This window comes from Pholcus phalangioides, unplaced genomic scaffold (genome assembly GCF_987345545.1).
Source record: "Pholcus phalangioides strain wild (caught in Gottingen) unplaced genomic scaffold, Ppha-v1.0 ptg000002l_1, whole genome shotgun sequence".
Taxonomy (NCBI): domain Eukaryota; kingdom Metazoa; phylum Arthropoda; class Arachnida; order Araneae; family Pholcidae; genus Pholcus; species Pholcus phalangioides.
In genome coordinates, this window is record NW_028301595.1 from 2,558,166 (window position 1) to 2,581,864 (window position 23,699).

Genomic DNA, 23,699 nt, shown 5'->3' on the forward strand with positions numbered 1-23,699 from the left:
TGCCGAGGTGAACAGGAAAAAAAGTGTTGCTTCTCTCCACCGGGAATCGAACCTAGGACCTCTTACACACCGGAAAAGCGCACTTATTCTTTATAACATAGAGAGACGATCCTTTCTTCCTTAAAACACGTACAGTAGCGTGACTTGCCGAGCAAAAAAATCATTTCTTGATGTGACTACTTTCTTTTATTTTCTCTCAGAATTTTCTTTGGAAGGGGTTTAACCAAGGATTCTTAACGTTTAGCGTTGCACGGACAATATGTGCCAATAAGATGAAGTCCACGAACCCCATCGAACCTAACAAGGAGAAATATCTAAGCCACGGATTCCTTTACAAAATATTCTGTGCAACAACGTAAAAACAATGAGTTAAATGTTATCATCTCATCCAAGCTCATGGACCCCTAAATTCTCTCCAAGGACCCCTGGTTAAGAACCGCTGCTTTTAGCTCAAGTAAATAACTTTATTGGCTTTAGAATTATTTTTTTCAGTGTGCGGGTTACCCATGATTACCCATCATGGTCTATTTCCACTTGATTTTTCCCTTAGACTATACCAGAAGATTACAAGGGGGCAAAATGGTTCCCGGTTACGGACCCACTAGTATGGATTCTCGCATATTTCGAAATTTGGTCAAATAATTTGGCCATTACGCGATGCGGCAGCACATTCCACGATTTGTTCTGGCTTCGGACATTGGCCACGGCATGTTTTAACTCCAGACATATTCTTTATGCTGTAATAAAATGGAATTTTAGTTTCTACATCAATATATTGTATGAACTTTTTCTATATGCCGCTGTAGTAGTCGAGTGGTCATAGTGAGGGACTCCCTGGGTTCGAGCCCCATTTTCGCTACAGTGGTGGTCAGCTGAAGTTGTTTTTCTGTGGTTCCCGACTTCGAGGCGCGAATGCGAGCCGGTCTCCCCGTTAAAAAGTCTCGCCACAGAGAGCAACAGCCCTGCAACGCAATATTCAATCATTACACTTCATTCATAATTTGAAACACAGATGTCAGCGCTGAAAATTCCCACACAACACTATATACGCACTCAGACTCTATTAGGTATACACGAACTCAGACTTCCGGTACAACTCATTTGGTAGTAAATTGCCCATGGTGATAGGCCGAAGTTATGCTCGGTTTGAAAGGAAAAGTATACAATATGCTTATTATCCGTATCCATAATTATCTAGGGTTTTCATTGTGAGCCATTGTACATTATCATGGCGGAATTATCAAAATATATTAAAATTAATAAAAATACTGAAAAATTTGTTACCTTTTTTGTTTAGCCCCCAGAGGTTCTCAAACATTTTTCATCCGCGGCTCCCTTGCCCAATTCATGGTCCATCTGCAGCTCCCCAGAACACATTGTAGTCGATATTTTCCCATGTAACAGAACTACTTCCAAGGCATAAATAGACATGCAAATTAAACATCTCCAGCTCATCGCGACACCTCTGACAAAGACTGGCAACGCCCCCTAAAGCCGTGATGCACACTTTGAGAAACACCGGTCTAGTGGATTTCCATTGTCTTTTCTCATTTCAAGACAAGGTGTCTCTATGTTTTTGTCCGTGCGGAAACTGGCGTCAAGACTTCAAATAATATCCATGCTCTGTATGGAACCACTACATTGTAAGCTATGCCGTAGAGCAGGGGGTGGCCGACCCTTCTCTAAGCCGTGCCATAATCAAAATTATTTTCGATGCGTGCGCCACTCTACATATTTCAACACGCAGACCATACGCCCCATCTTTACGGGACACCAGCATTCTCACCGCCGTTCCCGCAAAATATTCTTCGGTTGTCCTCTTATTTTTGTAATAATGTTCACATTTTGTCATTATTCCGAGTTCTAAATATTGTTTTTAATTTTGAGTCTTAAATTCGATTACCGCAATACAGATTGTATATGAACGTACATCGGCAGAAGTTCATCATCGTGTTGAGCATAGACTCCGGAACCTGAGGACTCGGGTGCTTACCCCCCCCCCCCCCAACCCCTTATAAACTTTGTAAGAGGACTTAGCCCTCCCCAAATAATTCATGGATACATAATGCAATTGTATTATACAATGAATGTGTCTCTTATATGCGGACGATCCTGAATCTGGTACGCGGGGAACGTCCAGCAACTAATACCCAAAGGTGGAAAACCGTACCAGGTCACAGCGGCACAGTTTCACAGCACTTAAGCGATCCATGACACCTTTACATCTGCTAAAAAAACATTTTAGTGACCTGTGTGGCACTTCTCCAGATTACTTATGCAGAGCCCGCTATACATTTGCATATCTTCAAGTGGCTTGCTGCACATTTTCAGATCCCTCAAGTGACTCGAGGTCGATTCTTAGATCACTTGAGTAACCTGCGGTATATTTACGGAGTACTCAAGTGGCCAGAGGCGCAGTACCAGATCACCCGCACCGTATTTGCAAATCACCGCGACACAGGTCCAGAGTGCTTAAGCTACCGTGGCACATTTACAGATCATTTAAGTGACCCGCTGCTCAACTCCAGATCATTTAAGTGGCCCGCGGCATATTGGCAGATTGCATGAGTGACCTGCAGCACATTTACAGATTCCTTGAGTAACCTTGCTGTGCCATTTCAGACCAGCCAGAGCGAATCAACCAAAACAACAAGACCGAAGCTAATCCTCATAGCTAAGGCTCTCTCCAGAGCCGCTGTGATGGTCGAGTGGTTATAGTGACGGACTCGCGATGCGAGGATCCGGGTTCGAACCCCACAGTGGTGGTCGGCTGAAGTTGGTTTTCTGTGGTTCCCAACTTCAAGGCGCGAATGCGAGCCGATCTCCCCATTAAAAAGTCTCGCCACAGAGAGCAACAGGCCTACAACGTTACAAATATTCAATCATTACACTTCACTCACAATTTGAAGTATAGATGGCAGCACTGAAATATCATACACAATACTAGCTACACACTCAGACTGTTAGGTGTACACACTCACTTTGTTCCAGACTCTGCCACGAAGCTGGGCTGGAAGAGATCTCGGCAACGGGATAAGTCCAGTGGCAAAGTTCTGGCGTTCATTCATTCATTGTGCCATTTCAGATTACTTGATTAAGTGGCCCACGATGAGTTTCCAAACCAGTGAATTGGCCCGCACTGTTCTGAAGGTTGAGCGCTCTCTTGGAGTGGAAACTTGGGATGAATATGGCAGTCAATTTCGTGGTTTGAAAATGCAACTTTCAATGACATTGTAATCGTTCAGAGCTCTTCCTCCTCCTTCGAATGTTTACCAGCCGATGTATAATAGAATTTTTTGTGCGACCTTTTCCATGATCCTCGCGTGCCACAGTAAGGAAATATTGCGAAAGGAAATATTCGGCCATCCAGAAAACCTTCAGTCATTAGAATATCACGTGTTTCCGTGTTTTTTTTCTTCTAAATCTGGCTATACAGTGAATATCTGCGTGAGCATATCCTCTATACAGCTGAATAAGCAATACAACTGATGAGCCAGCCCTATCTGAGACGGTATAAGAAAAGACAGAGACTCCCATGAATTACGAATCCGCAGCGTTGTCCAATGGATTCAGGTACTGGGAAATTGGATGTGTGGGGAAGCCTCCAGGGGAATATCGGGTGTAAATGGACGATCGAGAGCATAAGCTCCCTCCAGATGAGAAGTTATCAACGTTGTCCACCATTTCAGCTCGGTGAGGAGTATTGGTACATGATGGCAGTCTGGCCGGAAAGAAAAACAGAAGATTCCTCAGCATTCTTTTGCTACAAGTTGTTCTTAAGAGATGTGGTAAATGATGTACTGGAACGCCCGAAGCTGAAATTCACGGTTTCGTTACGCAATACAAATTAAATGGTGATCTTTTGTCTTACCACAGAAATTTCCCACCATATTCATCGGATGGGATCTCCGGGGTTAGTTATCAACGCATGCAGCGAGCAGCTTTGATGTCTCTGCTTATCAATGATACTTTAATGGTGACTGTTGAAGCGACGCATTCCGCCTTTTGTTACAGCAGCGTAGCTGGCCTTCGGCGCTACGGGGAAGTCACCTCATCAACGGAAATGGCCAACGATTTCAGAAACTTGTGGATGAGTAAAGAGAACGCAGACTGTGTCATTTCCGTGGGATCACAAGACATCCCTGTTCATTCCCTCATCCTTGGTGCGCGTTCGAAAGTATTTGCCGCGATGCTCAGACACGATACGCTGGAGAGGAGCTCTCAACGTGTGGAAGTGACCGACTTCACGAAAGACGCCATGGACTTCTTCTTGGAATTCGTCTACACCGGGAGCGTACGCTACGTGGGTACTGACCTCGCCCTTGAACTTCTACGGGCCAGCGACAAATATGAGGTCAGTGACCTGAAATCGTACTGCAGCAATTATCTGATGTCCACTCTGAATGGTGAGAACGTCTGTCAAGTCCTCGCGAGTGCGGACATTAGTAACGCTGAGAGACTTCGCGGTCACGCCGTGAAATACTTCTGCGAGAATTTTCCGTCCGCGGCGGATTTCGCGGCTAACCGTCCGTTATTCGAGGAACGCTGGGAACTGCTTTATGACGTCATCAAGGTGCTCGTCGAACAGAAAGAAACTGAAAACTCAAGTCGGGCGGACAATAACAAAAGGCGACGAAACGAGTAACAATTTCTTACAAAATTCTGCAAATCTGGCCGATTTGCATTCGAGTTAATTTGGTGCATCCGGATTTTCTATCTTTGTTATCGTCCGTATTTTATATTTTCCATTAATTACTACTTAAGCCATTAATTAATAAACATAAAACACTAGCTAAAAATGTAATGTGTTCAGTCTATATTCATGTGGACAATGATCACATAGCAAAGGTCACTACCGCAGTGTCAGACTCACTATGAAGGGCAATCCCAATCAGGGCACTCGCGGGATAGACCTCTGGAGGGAGCACGAAAGCCTGCGGGGGGGGGGGGGGTGGTGCAGAATGAATTTCTTAAAAGAGAAATTTTGATTTATTAGCTATCAAATAGCATTGAAATCAACTGAAATTGATTGTAATAATGCGTATAAAAAATTGGTTTCTTTTGGTACTTTAACTATTTTTACAAAAATATTTTTTGGCATCAAAATAAATTTTTGATCACTTGGATGAGGGAGAGGGGGGCGGACATACGAGGCTCGTGTCCGCTTCCCCAGGCATACGCCTCTGCTGTCAATGTGCATTAAGAGATCGGGGGGGGGGGGCGTCATATCTAGGGCGACTACATATTTTCTTCATAAAAATACGGAAAACGGAAAATCGAGATCCATACAGGATATCACCAAATTATCGCCAAAAATTTTTTTAAATGAAAGTGAAGTTAACAATTACAGCCAACAAAATTATCCAACGCAAGTTAAGTAGCCAATTACAGCCAAAAAAAAATTGTCAAAGGCAAGTAAAGCTGCCAACTGTCACTAAAATTTCTGAAAAATCGCCAATTCTTGGAAAGTAGGGAGCTTCAAAAGACTCAATGGGTAAAAATGCATAACTCACCAAACAAAACGTATATGTGCGACAAATATGCGAGATGAATATGTTTATATGATGTATGATAAAAGTCATAAAAAAAATCTTAATTCCTGATTTCAAAAGTTCAAATAAGCCTCATTGATAATAAGAGAAAAAAAAACGGGAAATTTTATTTAAAAAAAATGTTGGAATATCCAAAAATTCGGAAATGTCCCGTAAAATACGGGTTATATGGTTACGCTATATAGACATGTTTTGTCCCGCGAGCTACAGAAATACCGCATATCTGGCCCGCGGACCGAAAAGTTTGCTTGCGTACCACTATTTTAAACCCTTGAATAGTATTTAGTAATTATCTAAGTTTGATAATAGCTTTAAGCATATATTTTAGTCACACAAATAGGTCAAGAAAGTGTGATTTTTTTAAAAATTTCAAATAGACGTTGACCTTGTGAGCAAATGTTTTGCTGTTATAGGATTTTCTACGTATACGTAGTTGTTCATTTGATATTTGCCTTTTTTTGTCCAAATGTACAAGGTCTACGTTTTCTAATAGAATTTAAATTTTTTTTTTCGCGTTAAGGTGAGAATATTTTTTCCCCATACTAAATTACGGTTTTTTTTTTAAAGTTTTTAAATAATTAATAGTGAAAATTGAAAAAAAAAAAGATTGGGGGGGAAAAAGAACTTGAAAAACTGGTAGAGTGATCTAACTTTCGCGGAAACTTGAGAAACTCAAGGGAAAGAAATTTAACAAAGTTTTGACATTATAATACTTTTTCCCTATTTATTGTATCGATTTTTTAATTCTTGAATTTAAATGTAATTAATTTTTTTCCTTCAAAATTAAAAAAATTCAATACCCTATTGATTTTTTTCATTGGTTTTTGAAAAGTTCTGAAATTTTTTGATTTTTTTTATTACTTTTAAAATATTTTCTGAATTTTTTTATGTTAAATTTTTTTTTAATTATTAACAATGATTTTAAAAAATTGAAATTTTTTTTTTTTTAAATAATTTTAAATTTTTTAGAAACAATTTTTAATTTTTAATAATGAATTTTTCAATTTTAAAAAATCAATTTTTTAATTTTTTAAATAAATTCTTTTATTCTTTATTAATTAAATAATTCTTAAATTCTTTCTATTCTTTAATTATTTAAAAAAATTCTTTTTTATTGGTTTGGTTAATTTTACTAATATTTTTTACTACTAACGTTTTCCAATTTTTTCCAATTAATTTATGAGCACTTTTGTGTTTTAAAAATTTTCAGTCGTTTGGTAATTTTATTTGATTTCATTTCAAATACTTCAATTCAATAAAATGTTTTGTCAATTTGTTTCATGTATTTTGAAATTTATTTACCGTATTCCACCTGCATTAGCCGGCATGCAACCGAAATCGAGGGACACCAGATTTTTGGAATGTGGGGAGGTGTGGTCCGTCCGTTCCCGCCATGCTGGGAAAAGCAGCGTTTAATAAGGATCACAATATGCATTCAGCAAACTTCAATGGATACCTAAAAAAAATGCATCTGAAAATTTTCCGGAATTTCTGATTTCAATTGTGTGTTCCCGGCATGCTGGTCTACCTCGCTGTTTCCCGGCATGACGGCTAATGCGGGGAATACGGTATTAATATTTAAAATGTTTTTGGCTAAATTTATCATTTTCTGATTTATGATTAGATCTGAATCTTATCTTTTCGTAATAAATTTTCTTCGATTGCTTGATTTTTTTCATGGTTGACTTTTTAAAATTTTTTCATTGCTTTTTTTCCCCATTTTTCATCAATTTTACCCATTTCTGCATTAATTTTATCCATTTCTGCATTAATTTTATCATTTCTGCATTAATTTTCCCCCATTTCTTCATTCATTTTTTTATTTCTTCATTAATATGTAATGCTTTCCATTATAATTAAATTCTTCCCATTTTACAGATTTTACTATTTTTGTATTTCAGTTTTTTAATTTTTTTGTAATTTATTTAAGTATATATCAAAAACTATCATCGAAACTATCGATTGCTGTTTTAATAAATTTTTAGTGATTTTTTTAATTAGATTTATAAAAACTTCTATTAAAGCCATGAATATAATCACGAAACGTTATACATATAATAATATTTCACTATTTTCAAAAATAATCAATTATTTCCAACTTACAACTGGTTTCGAATTCCGTCATTCGGTATTTTTATTACATAAACTTTTCAAATTAATTTTCAGAGAGTAATAAATTTTGTTCGGCTCTCATTTCCAATTTTTTTAAATAAAATTCTAGCAATTGTTTTCAATTCTTTTTTAGTTTTTGAATTCAATATAAATTTTTATTCAACAACTTTCTTTTAAATAGTGCGTTAAATTAGAAACAAAATAAGATATTTATAAAAACTATTATTATTAGCGTCTGAGAAAATTATTATCATAGTTTATGAAAATCATTATTATTTATAAAAATTGTAATTAATGTTTCCATAAAAATTGCTGATATTAATGTTTATAAAAATCATTGTAAAAATTGTAATTAATGTTTATAAAAATCATTGTAAAAATTGTAATTAATGTTTATAAAATTATTGCTATTAATGTTTATAAAATTCAGAAATAAAGTAATAAAAATAATTTTTGATTCAATATTATATAATTTCATAATTCTGTCTGAAACCAAATTCTTGTATTTTATATCAGAACTTAGTAATGAATATTTTTACAGGAGATGCAAAAACTTTTAGATAATTATCGCCAAATATGGCGCTTTCACGCCAAACATCGGAAGGATAGTGACGATTCCTTTTGATCTTTTTTTCACGTTACCTTCGCGCGTAGCGTGAAGATTTATCAAATAGCATCGCGACGACTTGCCCTCACGCATGTACGTACGCGCGTTCAATCCTACCTGCCGTCATGGATGGCATTGGGAATACACCTCGATAGCATCACGGACAACATGATTTTATATGCAAGAAAAAAAATCATGTATTCAAGATCCAGTTGTCCTTCTTGGCATTTCGTAGTTTGAAAATTTTTGATTCTTCAAGTTTGTTTTAAAAATTTATTTTTGCCGAAAATTCAACCGAAAAGACATGTTTGGATTTTTGCTGTCAATTTTTGGATTTTGTTCCTCAATTAATTGAAAATTGATTTGTGAGAAATTTTAATGAAAACGATGGTACAAGTTAACGGTATTAAATAAGAGAAGACAACTAATTTTGACTAATTATTCTTGGTGATTTTTTCCGGTGCCATGTATAATAGTGTCCCTTACCGTGGTTACGACGAATGGGGTGTGTACGGCGGCACCGAACAAGAACAGCAATCGTACGGTTACGGAAAGTACGATGGCAGTGGTGGTTATCCGGTCGGTAACAGTGGCTATCATATGTACGGCACAGACGTGGTCGATGATGGTGGCGTTGTTTGCCGGCCACCACCGGACAACAGCGACGACGAGAGCTTGATGACCACGCCGGACTGTGAGGTTATCGACGATCGATCGCCGTCCCCGGCGCCGCCACTGGCGACGACGTTGGGGTGCCGCAAGGGGGCACCCGGTAAAACGTCGCCCGGTGGCGCCGCATCGCTCGAACCGAGGATCCGTAGACCCATGAACGCTTTTATGGTTTGGGCAAAGAACGAGAGGAAACGTCTGGCCGATGAGAATCCTGATATGCACAATGCCGATCTCAGCAAACTATTGGGTAAGTCCGATCTAAATCATTATCTTTTACACAGAATTTATCATCTGATTTGTATCGCAATTTTTTTGGTAGAAATTTCCATCGCAATTTTTGAGATATAAATTTTCATCACAAATTTATTAGGTTGAAAATTTCATTTCAATTTATTAAGCAGAAATTTTCATCGCAATTTATCAAGTAGAAATTTCAATCGCAATTTATTAGGTAGAAATTTCCAGTGCAATTTATTCAGTAGAAATTTTAAATGCAATTTATTCAGTAGAAATTTCCAGTGCAATTTATTCAGTACAAATTTTAAATGCAATTTATTCAGTAGAAATTTTAAATGCAATTTATCGGGTAGAAATTTCCAGTGCAATTTATTCAGTAGAAATTTTAAATGCAATTTATCAGGTAGAAATTTCCAGTGCAATTCATTAGAAATTTCCTTTGACCATTGACTTTAATATTTAAAAATTTATTAATGATTAAAAATTAAAGACAACATTTAAAAAACATATACCGTATCATTTTCTTATGAAAATATAAACACAAACTCAAACGCCACGACATGGCTGGAAATTTATTTATTTTTAAATAATTCCCATTTCAAATATGGATGTTGGTTAAACCTAAAGACAGATAAAATTAAGCAAATGAAAAAAAATACTTTTTATTTACGAAATTTATAAAATTTGTTGAATAAAGTTATCTGATTTACGTAAATTTTCCAAGACTATTTCGACAAAATATGTTTCAACATGATTGACGTTAAGTAATTTTAAGTTTTATGGTTATTATAATTTTCGAATTCAGAATTTGAAAATCTTTTTAACGTAAATGTTCAAAACAATGTTGGCCATCGTATTATTGGAATTACATAAAAATAAATTACCTTATAAGATAAAATATTTTCAATTTCGGTATTTTAGACATATATTTGACATCTATATTTTTTATGGGCATCTCTTTTCAGCCAACTTGTTGAGCGTTTTGCCTGCCATGGCAGTTTCATTTGTATAATTCTTTTAAAATGAAAATAGAAAATATTGTCATTGAAAAAAAAAACAATTTTAAAATGCAATTTAAATTTATAGTATTTGCTTTTTATTTATGCCTGATTTTATGAGAACAATTTCTTTTTAATTTAAAAACTCTGAATTTCAATTACAAAAAGAATGCTCACAACTTTCCTTAAAAATATCAACAAGAATAATTTCTGTCTAATATTGATATTAAAAATTTAATACAGGAAGGTAGGAGAATAAAGCAGATTTTTAAATAAATTCATTCGAAACATTGAAATTAATGATAAAAATCCTAATAGAAATGTTCACAAAATTCGTAGAAAAATTTCGTTCAAACTAAAGTATTCTGCATAGAAAACCGAACAATTTTTTCTTTTTAGTTTTTAATTGTTTAGAAAAATTATTTCTCATTAATTATTACTACTTAACCCTACATGTGCAACTCGTGCATATTCGTCTGCAGAATTTATTATATCCATTCTATAACAAAAGAATACCGAAATAGAAAATAATCGATAATATAAAATACCGAAGTATAAATAATCCACTAAATATAATTTGCTACCAAAATAACGCCCATTACAAAAAAGTTGATGAAAATTATAATTAAAATAGATTTTAATTTGAAATAATAAAAACAATTAATTGGAAACAAAAAAGTTACAAAATAAAAATACCAAATAACAGCATTAAAAAAAATTACTACAGTTTTTATAGAAAGTAACGAATACTTAATGGCGATGAAAAATTAGTTTAATTGAATAATTTTTTATAAACATTTTCACAAATTAACAAAAAAAAATAATTATAATAAAAATCAAAATTAAAACGCCATACAATAATAATGATGACGAATAAAGAAAAGTGTTTGATAAATTTAGAAAAATGTGAAAACGTTTGTTTAAAAAATCGTTTAATGAAAGTTCAATATACAAAAAAATTCAATATTTAAAATATAGAAATTTTTTAAAAAATTAGAAAAAAAATTAAAAATTTGAATATAATGTTTGAAAAACTCAGTAAATGAATTGAAATCTCAAAAATTAAAATTTTCAAAGCATAAAAACTTAAAATTTGAATGAAAGGTCTAAAAAATTTCAGAAATGAGTCATACAAACCTCAAAAAATTAAATTATTCAAAGTATAACAGTTTAAAATTCTAATAAAACGTTTAGAAGAGAGTTGAACAAATAAATTGAAAAATCAAAAAAACTAAATTATTTAAAGTTTAAAAATCATTCAAATCGAGAATTTCAAAATGTACTTCCAAAAGAATAAAATCAATACAATCAAAATTTTTAATTTCCCACCCAATATTTCTATCAATGTTCTAAACCAGACCATTCTAACCATTTCATTCATTCATGTTCTAAACCAGATCTAAAACTTGAAAGAAAATTATAATTTAAATCACAATTCCAGGAAAAAGATAATGAATAGAATAATTCATCTGTTTCGGAATAATAATGCTTAATGAGGGGGGAAAAAGAACGTAATTATGTTCGCAAAATATGTTTTGAAACCAATCAATATCATTTAAGACACATACTGTTGTTTTTGAAGCCAATTACTCATGATGTTTTTTTGATTATGACGATTTGATTCACACCCCTCGATTCATACGTATAGCGGGAAAATAAAATGTTTAAAAAACTGAATAAATGAATTAAAACCTCAAAAAATCAAATTATTCAGTGTAAAAACTATTCAAATCAAAAACAGAAATTCGTTTTTCTTTCGAAATTCTTTCAAAATCGATATCAACACAATCAAGATTTTCAATTTTCCACCAAAAATATTGCTAGTTATAAAATGTTGTAAATCAGATCTCAAACTTGAAAGAAAACTAATTTAAATCAAAAGTCCAACGAATAAAATAACTCATCGATTTTGGAGTAATAATAAAATACTTAATGAGAAGAAAAAAGTAATTATATTCACAAAATACGTTTTGAAATCAATCAATATCATTCAAGAGAAATTCTGTTTTTGGCTCAATTACTCGTGAAATATCTCTTCTTGACCCCACAGTATAATTCTGGGTCGTAAAAAACCCAGACCTAGTGGGGTTTTCTAAAAACCCCGGATATTTTTGGACAAAATGAGGAAAATTAAATTTCCATTTTCCACAACCTCAAAATATCTAACTTAAACTTGTACGTACATCCTTTATTATGTGTGTGCGTGTGTGTCTAAATATACATTTTTGGTGTATATTGAACTTATGTATTTGATTAATAAAATTGGCCGTACAATAAGGGAATAATTGTTCACACACGAACACACCCACTTCTGTGTAATTGTATCTGAGAACCCTGAATTGCAGGCAAAACTGTAGCAAGAAGATTGTTTGCGGTAAAATAAATGAGAATTTGGGTAATGAAAATTCTGAGAAATCAGGATGGTGCCTGAATTTGTTTTTCTACAAATTTTTCAAACCCCGCTTCCAAGAAATTTTATTAAATTTTTGCTCCTAAAAAAATCATTTAAAACTACTTCAAAATATACGTATTTTAAACACTGCACTATGCAGCAATTTTTGAAATACATAAACCAAACTCGAAATAAAATTTTAACCTGAAAGCAACACATTTCCTTCGAAAACAAACAATTTCCCCCGAAAAAACCCAATTTTTTTAAACTAAAAACACCAGGCTGAAGGGGGGGGGGGAGGGAATAGGTATCTACCCGAAGAGCGAATTTGACAACCCTGGTTATAATGTGAAAATAATGTTTGAAATACTGAAAAAATTATAAATGTGCTTAGAAAACTCACAAACATACATTATTCGAAATTTTAAAAAATAAAAAAACAGTAAAGTAAAACTACAGCGAAACCCCCTCTTAACGGACATCCCTCAGATGCGGTCACGCCCTCTTTTACGGCCAAATAATAATTTCCCCTTGTATAACAAAACGTATGCACTTCAAACCCCTGATCAACAGTCACCCCCGTTTTACGGACGAGTTTGTTTGTTTTTTGTGTCTCGCCAGTGACCGCAAAAGAGAAGTTTCACTGAATATATTCACAAGATATGCTTTGAAATCAATCAATATCATTCAATAGAAATATTGTTTTTGAAGTCAGTTACGACGTATTTCCTCTCGACCCACACGTTATAGTGGAGGAAATAACATTTTTTTTTTCCCCACTGTTACGGCGATGAATAATTGCCTGTTATTATTATTACTATTTTTAAACTGATTGATCACAATAAATTCGATGTGAAATCAAACTTTTGTGAGGATTATTGTGTTTTTTTAATCGACGATTTAGATGGATCTATTCTCTTCCCTTGTAAAAAGTAGAGAGAATCCGAGTCCTTCACTAGATACATTATTGTCTTTTATTTTTGACATTACATCCATGCGCCATGGGAATGAATGATGTGTTCTTGAACATGTGTCCAATTATTAGTATTTTTTTCCGGTATTTTTATTCATGAAAAAAAAAAGGTTATATATATATATTTTTTTTCTTTTCGCTATCCGGCAAACTGTTTTAACCGGAATTCAGTATTCGCGTGACATAACATCTATCTTTTTCACTGCCATGGAAATGTGAAGTATCGTTGAGTTGAATTATGGGACTGTGGTTGTGTTGATTCATGGTGAAATTTTTTTTTTTTTTGAGTTTTTATTCAAATTTTCAGTGTGAGTTAGAATTATGGGAAATTTTATTCGCGGAAGAAAAGAGTGAATTTTTTAAATTCATCATCGGCCGTATTTTTTTTTTGCTTTCGCTTACTTTTGAGTGAATTGTTCGTTTTTTACGTATTTAAACATTTTTACGCATTGATTTTCCTTTCATTAAAATGCATTTTTTTTATGGGAATTTTTTAAAATTAAATCGAAAACTAAATTAAATAACTATTTTCAAACTTTTGTAGTTTTAAAGTATTTTCGAAAATAATTTTCTTAAAATAATTGTAAACTTTATTTCATAATTTTTTACTTTTTCGATGAAGTTTTAATAATTTAAATATTATTATGAAGTACAAAAATTCTTAACATTTTTGACATAATTTTATCGCATCTCATACCGTTTTTTCTTTTCCATTAAAAATCTCAAAATTGTCGATGTAATTTCGTTTTATATTTTCACATTCAAAATTCTTAAAATAATTTATATACTTTTTTTTTCATTTTCAATATTCACTTTTTTTGCACCTTTAATGAGAAAAATTTGCACAAACGTTTTTTTGGAATTATTTACATTAAACCTTTCAAACTTACGAAATTCAAGAACATTCTAATGCAGACATTCCGAAGTCTTTTACGTTCCTTGGGAACAAGATCGAAATTTTGATTAAATTCCAATTCTGCACCAATAAATTCCGATATTTTGTAATTTATAATAAATTATTTAAGTTACAATTTGTTTTGTATAAAAATTTCCCTTTTCTCATTGTTTGATAAATAATTAATTTTATGTTAATTTATTTTTATTTTCCTCCTCGTTTTTGAAATAAAATTTCATAACTCTTTCATTTTACTTTTTAAATATTCTTTCCTAACTTCTTTCTCAATTTTTCTAAATTTAAATTTTAAAAAATTGAATTAAATTTTTTTTTAAATAAAAAAATCATGTTGAAAAAAGTTCGCGATAACGTTGCTTTCACTTGATAAAACTTCGCGTCAAAAGGTTTTCTAATTCTATTTGGAAAAGAAGACCGCATATTCCGCGAAAATTTGATGGTCGAAGGGTTGCGTAACGTCCAGTGAAAGACATGAAAGAAAATATTGTTTGGAATCGGCTGTAAACAGTAATTTCAGGTCAAATCAGCTCTTGTGCGCATAATATAGTCTTAATTGAACAAAATGGTTGAATTGAAAAATTAATTTTGGGCTAAAAGGTCGATATGCGAGTACTTTCTCGACGTTTCATAAATTCGTGTAGTTTAAATCATCAGGAGTTGTTTGCTATTTACTTCACTTTCACCGTTTCATTACCATTTATTAAATTTTCATTTTCTAAAGAATGTTTTGCCTATACAGTCGGTCTACGGTATTCGCGGGTTTCATATTCGCGATCCCAGTTTTATTCGGAAAACAATGTTGAGGTAATAATTTTCTCGTATCGGAACGGAACGAAATATAAGTGGTACGTGTTAAATAAACGTTTAAAAAAAATCCCTCTCGAAGGTTTTTTTGTGATTATGAAAATATTTATATAAGACTGTTGCTTAAATGTTTCTAAAAGTGAAAAACTTGCAAGGGAAATATTGACAAAGGTTAGCTTCATCGCTGCGGTTTCCCGTTATTACAACATCAATGAATCCACAGTCAAATATATCAAGAAATTTGAAAAGTAAAATTCGATCAGCCGTCGCTGCAGCTACACCTGCTACTACAGTTGAATCCCGTTATAACGAACTCCAAGAGACCGGAGAAATCACTTCGTTATAAAGGAATTCCAGGATTTTGCATTTTGTTTTCACGCAAACTTATCTAGGGTTTAGAAAGGTGTTCGTTAAAGCGAGATTCCGGGTTCGATTCCCGTTGGAGAAAAAAAAAATCACTTTTCTTTCCATATACTAGTTTCGGCATAACATCCAGAAAGACCTTTCACACATTTCGGGCCAAATTAAAATTTTCCCATGAAGCCCGCGTGCCACGAAGTCATACCATCGTGTTCCTGGTTATTATAAACAGGGTTCTAAAAAAATTTATTGAACACTTTTATTGGCTCTGGAAATTATTTCTTTCATAAAATTTCAATCTTTACCTATTTTGAAATCACTTCTTTCACTGATTCCGATTTTTAATTATTATTACCTCTTTTATTAATTCTGAAATTTGATCCGATAATTTTTGGAATTATTTTTTTCATTCATTTTAAATTTTCATTAATTATGATATTGTTTCTTTCTCACCAATTCTTAATTTTTCTCATCATTATTACTCTTAACAATTCTGAAATTACGTTCAATAATTCAGAAATTACTCTTAATATTTGGCATTTTCGCTCCGGTTCCCCCGAATTTGTTACGACCAGTGCCGTCATAACGCATGGGCCCACCCGTTGGCCTCAAGAGAAGAGGGTCCTTACAAAAATGAGATCTGGTTGAAATTTCCGAGAGTAAGCATGTAAACTTGCCTGGTAGGGCCTCTGAAATATCACTCTGCCCGGGGGCCCATGGTGCTCTTAAGACGGCCCTGGTTACAACGACTCTTTTAATGCATCAAATGCGCAGCATTGCTATTGAATCTGGAAAACATTTCACAGTTCATGTTCTATATACACCAGTAAAGATTTTCAGTGACCAGCGCTCTCTGACGAGTTTTTCCTCGTGACTTTATCACTTTTCTATGTAAAGTAGCTATTTTCTCAAAATTGTTGCCGGGCCACGGTAGAAGGCTCACATTTGACCCGCGTTGCCATGGGTTGAAGACTCCTGCCGCAGAGGGTCAAGAAAGTCCTTAAAGAGAAATTACTGTAGTTGTATTACTTATGTATATATAATCATTTTTCTACAAAAAAAAATAGAGGATACACAAAAAATTAAACGTGAAATCTTAGAAAAGAATTTCCACTTCACTTAGCAACGAGAAATGCACACAGAATTATTTTCAGGATTACCCAATAAATTATAATCGATAATTCGCGATAATTTCCAATACATTAAATATCACTGCCTGCTCAACACCGATTAAGTTGTCAGAGATGTTTCAGTGGTTTTAGGATGATTTTGGGTCACCGATTCCTAATCTGACGGCATTGGTTTAGTCATATTAGTTCCAGTTTTTGAGAAACTGAAAATTAAATTCCTCAATCGTAATGCATAAGCAGCATGCAAATCGCATTGTTGGGAGTGTGCATTATCTCCAAAACTAGAGCCAATTCGGCAAAAATAACTCCAGTTTCGAAATCGGCAGCTCCAATATATCTTGAAACCAGAGGCGCCGACATGAAGAAAACATTGGGGGGGGGGCTGAATGTTGCTGGTCGTCCCGTATATATGGGACTGAAGCGCGTGCTTATACAGGAGAAGGAAAGTGCATTGCATTGTTTTTTTGTGAGGGCGCAGCCCCCTCACAAAATTTAGTGGGGAGGGATGTTCAAATGGCCTCTGCCTCTAGGCTCCGGCGCCTATGCCTGAAACCATTGAAATTTCCTTAAAAACATGATTTTTTTTTTCCTTCAGTCGAACAGTGCTATCATCGCACTTGAAAAAATAGCGAAATAAATGCAAAAATAAAAAAATATAGATTTCAGTCAAACAGGAAATAATAAATGAGATAATTCACACTAGCAGCCTATATCCAGGCACACGTTATCTCCGATACTAACCAAAAAAACCCCATACGCCACATGCACAGGTGTTCCAACACGTGTGTGACTGACAATGATGTATATATTTTTTTGTCTCTCTAGAAAAGATGAGAACAGGAAAAAATAATAATAATACAGTTGACAGTTTCCTAACAGCTGCGTACACACATAAGGCGTCTCTGGCACGTAATGAAAAGAAAAACGGTTTTAATTACGCCACTGGCACCAAAACGAAACCAATAAGACAAAAAAAAATGATTGAATTGATTGGATTGTATGGACATACATGATACAAAAGGGTGTTATCACATCTAATGGACACCCACCTCATGTTCAGAACAATAAGAGATGTATTTACAAAGGAGGGGGGGGGAATGGGGGTTAAGCCCAGGGCAGCAAGTTTGGAGGAGGGGGGGGGGTGATTATTCCTCCCAAGATTAAAATTAAATGGGAAAAATACTAGATCTCTGTAAAATACAGGACGTTCTGGGGAATCGACACGATAAATCGTGCCTCCTGACACATCACCCTGGGTCTTCGCCTACCCTAGGTTAAAGTTTCCCGAGCTGCCATTTTGTTGGCATGGCCGTCTTAACATCATGAGTCTCAGTGCAAAGTCATGTCCTGCTGCCCATAGTCAGCTGGAAGTAACAGCTTACATATTTACGCACTTTCACTCGAAAATCAACGTACCAGATCTCATCATATAGGCCCCATATGGACATGAAGCCCCCTGGTTATGCCAGCACGGACTAAGATGGCTCTAGTTGTATGAACAGCTCTGCTAGATCCTGAAAGTAGTCTCATTTCATTTAAGTTCCACCCATGGCCCCCAGGTTCAGAACCATTGACCTAGAAAGTTTGTAAACATGGGAGCGACCAAAACAGCGTACAAACATATAGATCCTCAAAGAGTGTCAGAGAGCCAGGCCAGTGAGCATCCAGAAATGTGACCTAGAGCGTTTGTGAGCACGGGAGAGAACGAAACTCTTGCGCACTGTTTTGACCCCTCATATATATGATTGCACATATTTTTTGTCACTTCCACACTAGCTCACTATATCGGTCACTCCCGCGATTGCACAGTTTTGTTCACCTAAGCTTAAAGCGAGGTCAGTGGGCGACCAAAAAAATGACCTGGTGAATTCGCAAGCATGAGAGGAACCGAAATAGTTCGCAACCATGGGAGTGACCGAAAAAGTGTGCAAGCATGAGAGCGATCGAAAATGTACGCATGCATGGGAGTGACCTAAAAAATGTGCAAGTATATGAATGCCCAAATAGTGGCTTAGAGCGAGGTCAGGGAACGGCCAAAAAACTGACCTGGAGAGTTGGTAAGTATGGGAGTGACCAAAACAATGTACTAGCATGTAAGCGTGGTAAGAGAGTGGAATAATGACCATATCCCAAGAGGCCGCCAAAAAAAACTGTACACTCAGCGGCAAAGGCGTGCGGCCCCTGTCGTATTTAGAGGAGATAAGGGGCTGCTAAGCGGGGCCCAGGGTAGCAAATTTGAAGGTGTAGAAAATTCGAGGAATGAGTGGTCAAAGAAAACTATCTTAAAATGGCATCAGTGTGGCAAAATTTGCAATCCCAAAGGCTGCAAAACCGTCTCTGACAACAATCATGTCCGTACTAGCGTGTACGAAGCATGCACTTAATACTTTCGCCACTTTAAGGTTCACAGTCAGTATTATCTCTTCAACAAAAAAAAAAAAAGTAGAAGAAGAGGAAGAAAGAGAAGGTTTCGAGGCTATAAAATGGTCAGTTGATGAACGTCCCAGGTCCATCTACAGCCCAAAAGAAAAAGATTCGTATCTTCACATCATTCTCAGCCGTCCATTTCGTGCTGCCACGACATGAGGGTTTCGACCCCTTTAGGGCACGGGATAGAAGGGTCGTTATAAGAAATCGCCACCATTAAGATATCTTTTTTTTTCTTACTTACCTACCTACCTTAGAGTATATTCCTTAGACCTGCAGGGTAAGGTAGGTGGACAGGCCAAAGTAGGCCGGCTGTAATAACGGTCATTTTACGCATGGTCGAGTAATTCCAACTCTCTTTTTGAGAAAAGAGTTTCTATTATATTTTTTTCCCCCCTACATCTTACATTGCTTTACTTTTTCCTTCATTTAGGCCTATATATATATATTTTTTTTTTTTTCTTCTTCTATCTTCAATTTTCTCTTAATGTAGTGAGAATCCGCCCGATTTGTTAGGCTGGACAGTGGCAGCAGCAGCGGCGTTGCTTCATCATAGTACGTGCTAGGCATTGCCTAGCTCTCTTTCCTATTTTCTCTAAATTTTTTTTGAGAAAAATCCATCTTCTCTAGAGAAATAGAAGAGGGGGGGGGGAAGAAATAATATATGAGGAGAATGAAAAATTTTGTATCACGTGATCAATTTTTTTTTGCAACGGCTGAAACTGTTGGAAGTCACACAACACGTCACCATCTTTTTTGATACCCCTGACAAGGAAAAGTGTTCGGAATCATATGCAAAAACACTGCTTTTAACCCTACGTGCACCTCGTACACATTCCTTTGTGGAATTTCTAACGAATCGGTGCACGCAGGAACGGGTTTGCGCATGCGTATTTGCGTGAACCTGATGTTTTTATGTAGTCGGAGTTGTGCAGGTTCCTCGTTCTCGCTGGTGCTTCCTCTTAACCGAACTTTCTTTGTTTCGTTGGAACCGAGCACAACTCCGGTCTATCGCTGGTTTTCCAGCATGGGTACAGGTCTTTGACCACCTGCTCGTATCCCTACGTTGAGACAGGGCGGCGGGCCATGTTGTGGTTGGGAGGAGGTCTATCGCCGTGGGCGAATTACTACCGAGTGAGTTGTGCCGGAAGTGTAAGTGAGTGCGCCTAACGGTCTGAGTGCGTATATAGTGTTGTCTGGTTTTCCAGTGCTGCCATCTATATTTCAATAGTGAATTGAGTGAAGTAATGATAGAATATTTGTATTATTGTAGCCATGTTTCTCTCTGTGGCGAGATTTTTTAGTGGGGGGGAAGGGTATCGGCTCGCAATCACTCCTCGAAGTTGGGAACCACAGAAAACCAACTTCAGCCCACCACCATTGTGGCGTTCGAACCCGGGTCCTCACGATGCGAGTCCGTCACTATGACCTCTAGACCACCACAACGTGTACTTAATGAGGCATGCACCTCGTACACGTTCCTCTGAGGAATTTCTAACGAATCGGTTCATGTCGGAACGTGTTACGTGAATGTATGTGAATTCATGATACTGACGCAGTTCTGTTGTTAGAGTTAGGCTTGTTTCGCGTTCTTGCTAGTGCTGCCATCTGTGTTCCACATTTTGACTCGAAGATTGTAAATGTGCTTGAATTTTCACGTTATGTAAGTATCGTGTTGAATTTATGCGTGCCGTCTGCGAAGAGACTTTTTCAAACGGGAGACTGGCTCGCATTCGTGCCTTGAAGGTGAAAAACCAACTTCAATCCGACTACTGTGCCCTCAACGGGGGTTCGAACCTGGATCCTCAAGACGAGGGTCCAGCAAAACATTACTACCACTACTTAACCGTACATGAACCTCGTATACATTCCTTTGTGGAATTCCTAACGAACTGGCGCATGCAGGAACGTGTTTGTGCATGTGTATTTGCGGAACCTAAACGTATTTATTAGGGCTGGGAATCGATTAAAATTTTTAACTGGTTAATCAAAAAAATTGTAATCGTTTAATCGACTTTTGATCGAATATTTTACGTGTTATTCATTCGTAGCAAACGTAGTGTATTTGGTAACTGTATAATTAATTAATAACGATAAATTTAATTGATGCTATAAAATATGTTCTATTCACTTCATACAATTATGTACTGAAAGTATATTATGTATTATATTTCTAAACAAATATAGAAGTAGATTAAGAAACAAAGGCCGCCCTCTTGAAGCTATTTTATAATATCGTCCCTCTTTACCAGAAACATGAATGTGCAAATTTCTAGAACTTGGAAAACGACTTTTCAATGTTACTCTATGAAAGTTGTCCTCCTAAAATGTTTTGTAAAATGTATTTCAGTAATTAGGGATATGATTTGCATTTCTGGTAAAAACTTAGCAAAATTAATGATCCACCCCCCAGCGGATAAACACAGAAGTGAAAATTTGCACATACATGTTTCCGGCATAAGAGGGACGATACGCTGAACATGCTTGTCACATCCTGGAATTTCTTCACCTGGATCTAGGCATTTCTAACGTTTCGCCCCCATCTGTGGCAGGCATGAGGACCACCCTGGCTCCCACTCTGTCCCGAAGAGGGAAGGCATGAGAACCACTAAGGCATTTTCTTCCTAACGTTTCGCCCACATCTGTGGCAAGGACCGCTGGTTTTAAGACATTTTCTTCCTAACGTTTCGCCCACATCTGTGGCAGGCATGAGGACCGCTGGTCTAAGGCATTTTCTTCCTAACGTTTCGCCCACATCTGTGGCAGGCATGAGGACCGCTGGTCTAAGGCATTTTCTTCCTAACGTTTCGCTCACATCTGTGGCAGGCATGAGGACCGCTGGTCTAAGCCATTTTCTTCCTAACGTTTCGCTCACATCTGTGGCAGGCATGAGTACCGCTGGTTTTAATACATTTTTTTCCTAACGTTTCGCCCACATCTGTGGCAGGAATCTTCTGAGGTTAAACTAACGTAGGTCTCCGCGACAAGCGAGAAAGGCTTCGTACATCAAGTGTGTCTATATTTTCAAAATTATCTTTTCGATTATGTCTATTAGTATCTGCATATTTGTTGGTTTGCTTCCTCCAACCGTATAAAAATCTGAATCAAGAAATTTCATTATTTTATTTATGAGGATAAAAATCCCTTTGCATTCGATTTTTATACATTGGCCTGGTTACCCCGCAACTGCGCAAACAATACAGTGAAACCTCGTTAGATCGCCACCATAATAAGTCGCCGCTCGGGTCAAGTAGCCATTTTTCTTTGGTATCGCCCAGCTTTCATAGACAACAATGCTCATTAAACCTCGTTTATTCGTCGGTACTTTTAGTTAACTCGTCACTATGGAAAAGTTTCAGAGAGGAATATACAGGGTGCATAGCAAATAGGAGTATGTGACATAATGAAGGTTGAGAAGAGATCTCGGCAACAGGATAAGTCCAGTGGCAAAGTTCTCTCGTTCATTCATTCAGGGGGGTTCTGCCCCCCGCCCCGCAGCATGCTATATCAACCAATTTCTGTTAATTTAAATGCTTTTTAAAAGGTAGTAACTCAAAATTTCTCGGGGAAGAAAAGTTTTGTGTCCCCTCCAAAAGTCGGTCCTTGGTCTCAGAGGTATACTTCCAATTGGGAAAAAGTCTCCAAATAACGTGTAGTACTCAGATATGTCTTTATGTGGCAAGGGGTTGTATAGTTATCAAAGTAAAAAAATAATTACATTTTATACAGTTCCCGTATGAAACAAAACCCAATTAAAAATCTGTTGCCCTGTCTCTCCTGATGCCAAAAAAAAAAAATCCGTGTTTTTAATTGCAATATTCACTGAGATATTCGAATTCCAACAAATTTGGAATAAAATACAGCTCCAAATGCGGGAAAAACGGTTTTACCCGCATTTAACACGATTCTTACCCACCTTTCCTCCGTTTTTCGAATTCTATAACATCTCAGTAAATATTGCACATAGAAACAAGGAATTCTTTTTTGTTGGCATCAGGAGAGACATGAAAACAAGACACGCCTCCACGTTAACATTCCGGAGGAACCGCTAACCATCAAGAGACGGAGCAACAACTTTTTAATTGGGTTTTGCGGCACATGGGGACTGTATAAAATATAATTTTTTTTATTTTGATAATTACACAACTCCCCTTGCCACATGAATGACACATCTGAGTGCTATATGATATTTGGAAAATTTTCTAATTGGAAATATACCTCTAGGATCAACGCCAGCAAAATGCCATACACCCTATTTGCTATGTGCACCCTGTGTATCATTTCTATGGATTCCTTTGAAGAAAGTGCCTGATAACAGCATTGTCATGTGTTCAAAAGTGACCGTAAAGGCCTTACATGTACCAAACGGAATAGCTCAAGTAACGAAAGTTACGCTGAGGAAATTAATTTGCCACCAAAAAAACTAAAGTTCTTGAAACGTTAGGGGCTGTTCCAGCTGGACCTGATTTCTACATGGGACCTCGGTAAATTGGAGCTCAAATTTAAACACAATATCTTTGTT

The 23,699-nt window shown here is 36.1% G+C and overlaps 2 protein-coding genes across 2 annotated transcripts in view; both read left to right on the forward strand.

Annotated features, from left to right (window-relative positions):
• Positions 1–3,946: 3,946 nt before the first annotated feature.
• LOC149089065 (protein maternal effect lethal 26-like) lies at positions 3,947–4,645 on the forward strand. Its single transcript, XM_089239982.1, has one exon. The coding sequence runs from the start codon at positions 3,947–3,949 to the stop codon at positions 4,643–4,645; it is 699 nt and encodes a 232-aa protein (XP_089096108.1).
• A 3,715-nt stretch (positions 4,646–8,360) lies between these two features.
• Positions 8,361–23,699, forward strand: part of LOC149089066 (uncharacterized) — a 122,037-nt gene continuing 106,698 nt past the window's right edge. Inside the window, exon 1 of the mRNA XM_089237053.1 lies at positions 8,361–9,190. Coding sequence (XP_089093179.1) covers positions 8,737–9,190 — 454 coding nt within the window. The 5' untranslated portion in view covers positions 8,361–8,736. The remainder of the gene's footprint in view (positions 9,191–23,699) is intronic.

Excerpts from the sequence above, each read along its gene's own strand:
- LOC149089065 (XM_089239982.1), top strand. The coding sequence starts at position 3,947 with ATGTCTCTGCTTATCAATGATACTTTAATGGTGACTGTTGAAGCGACG.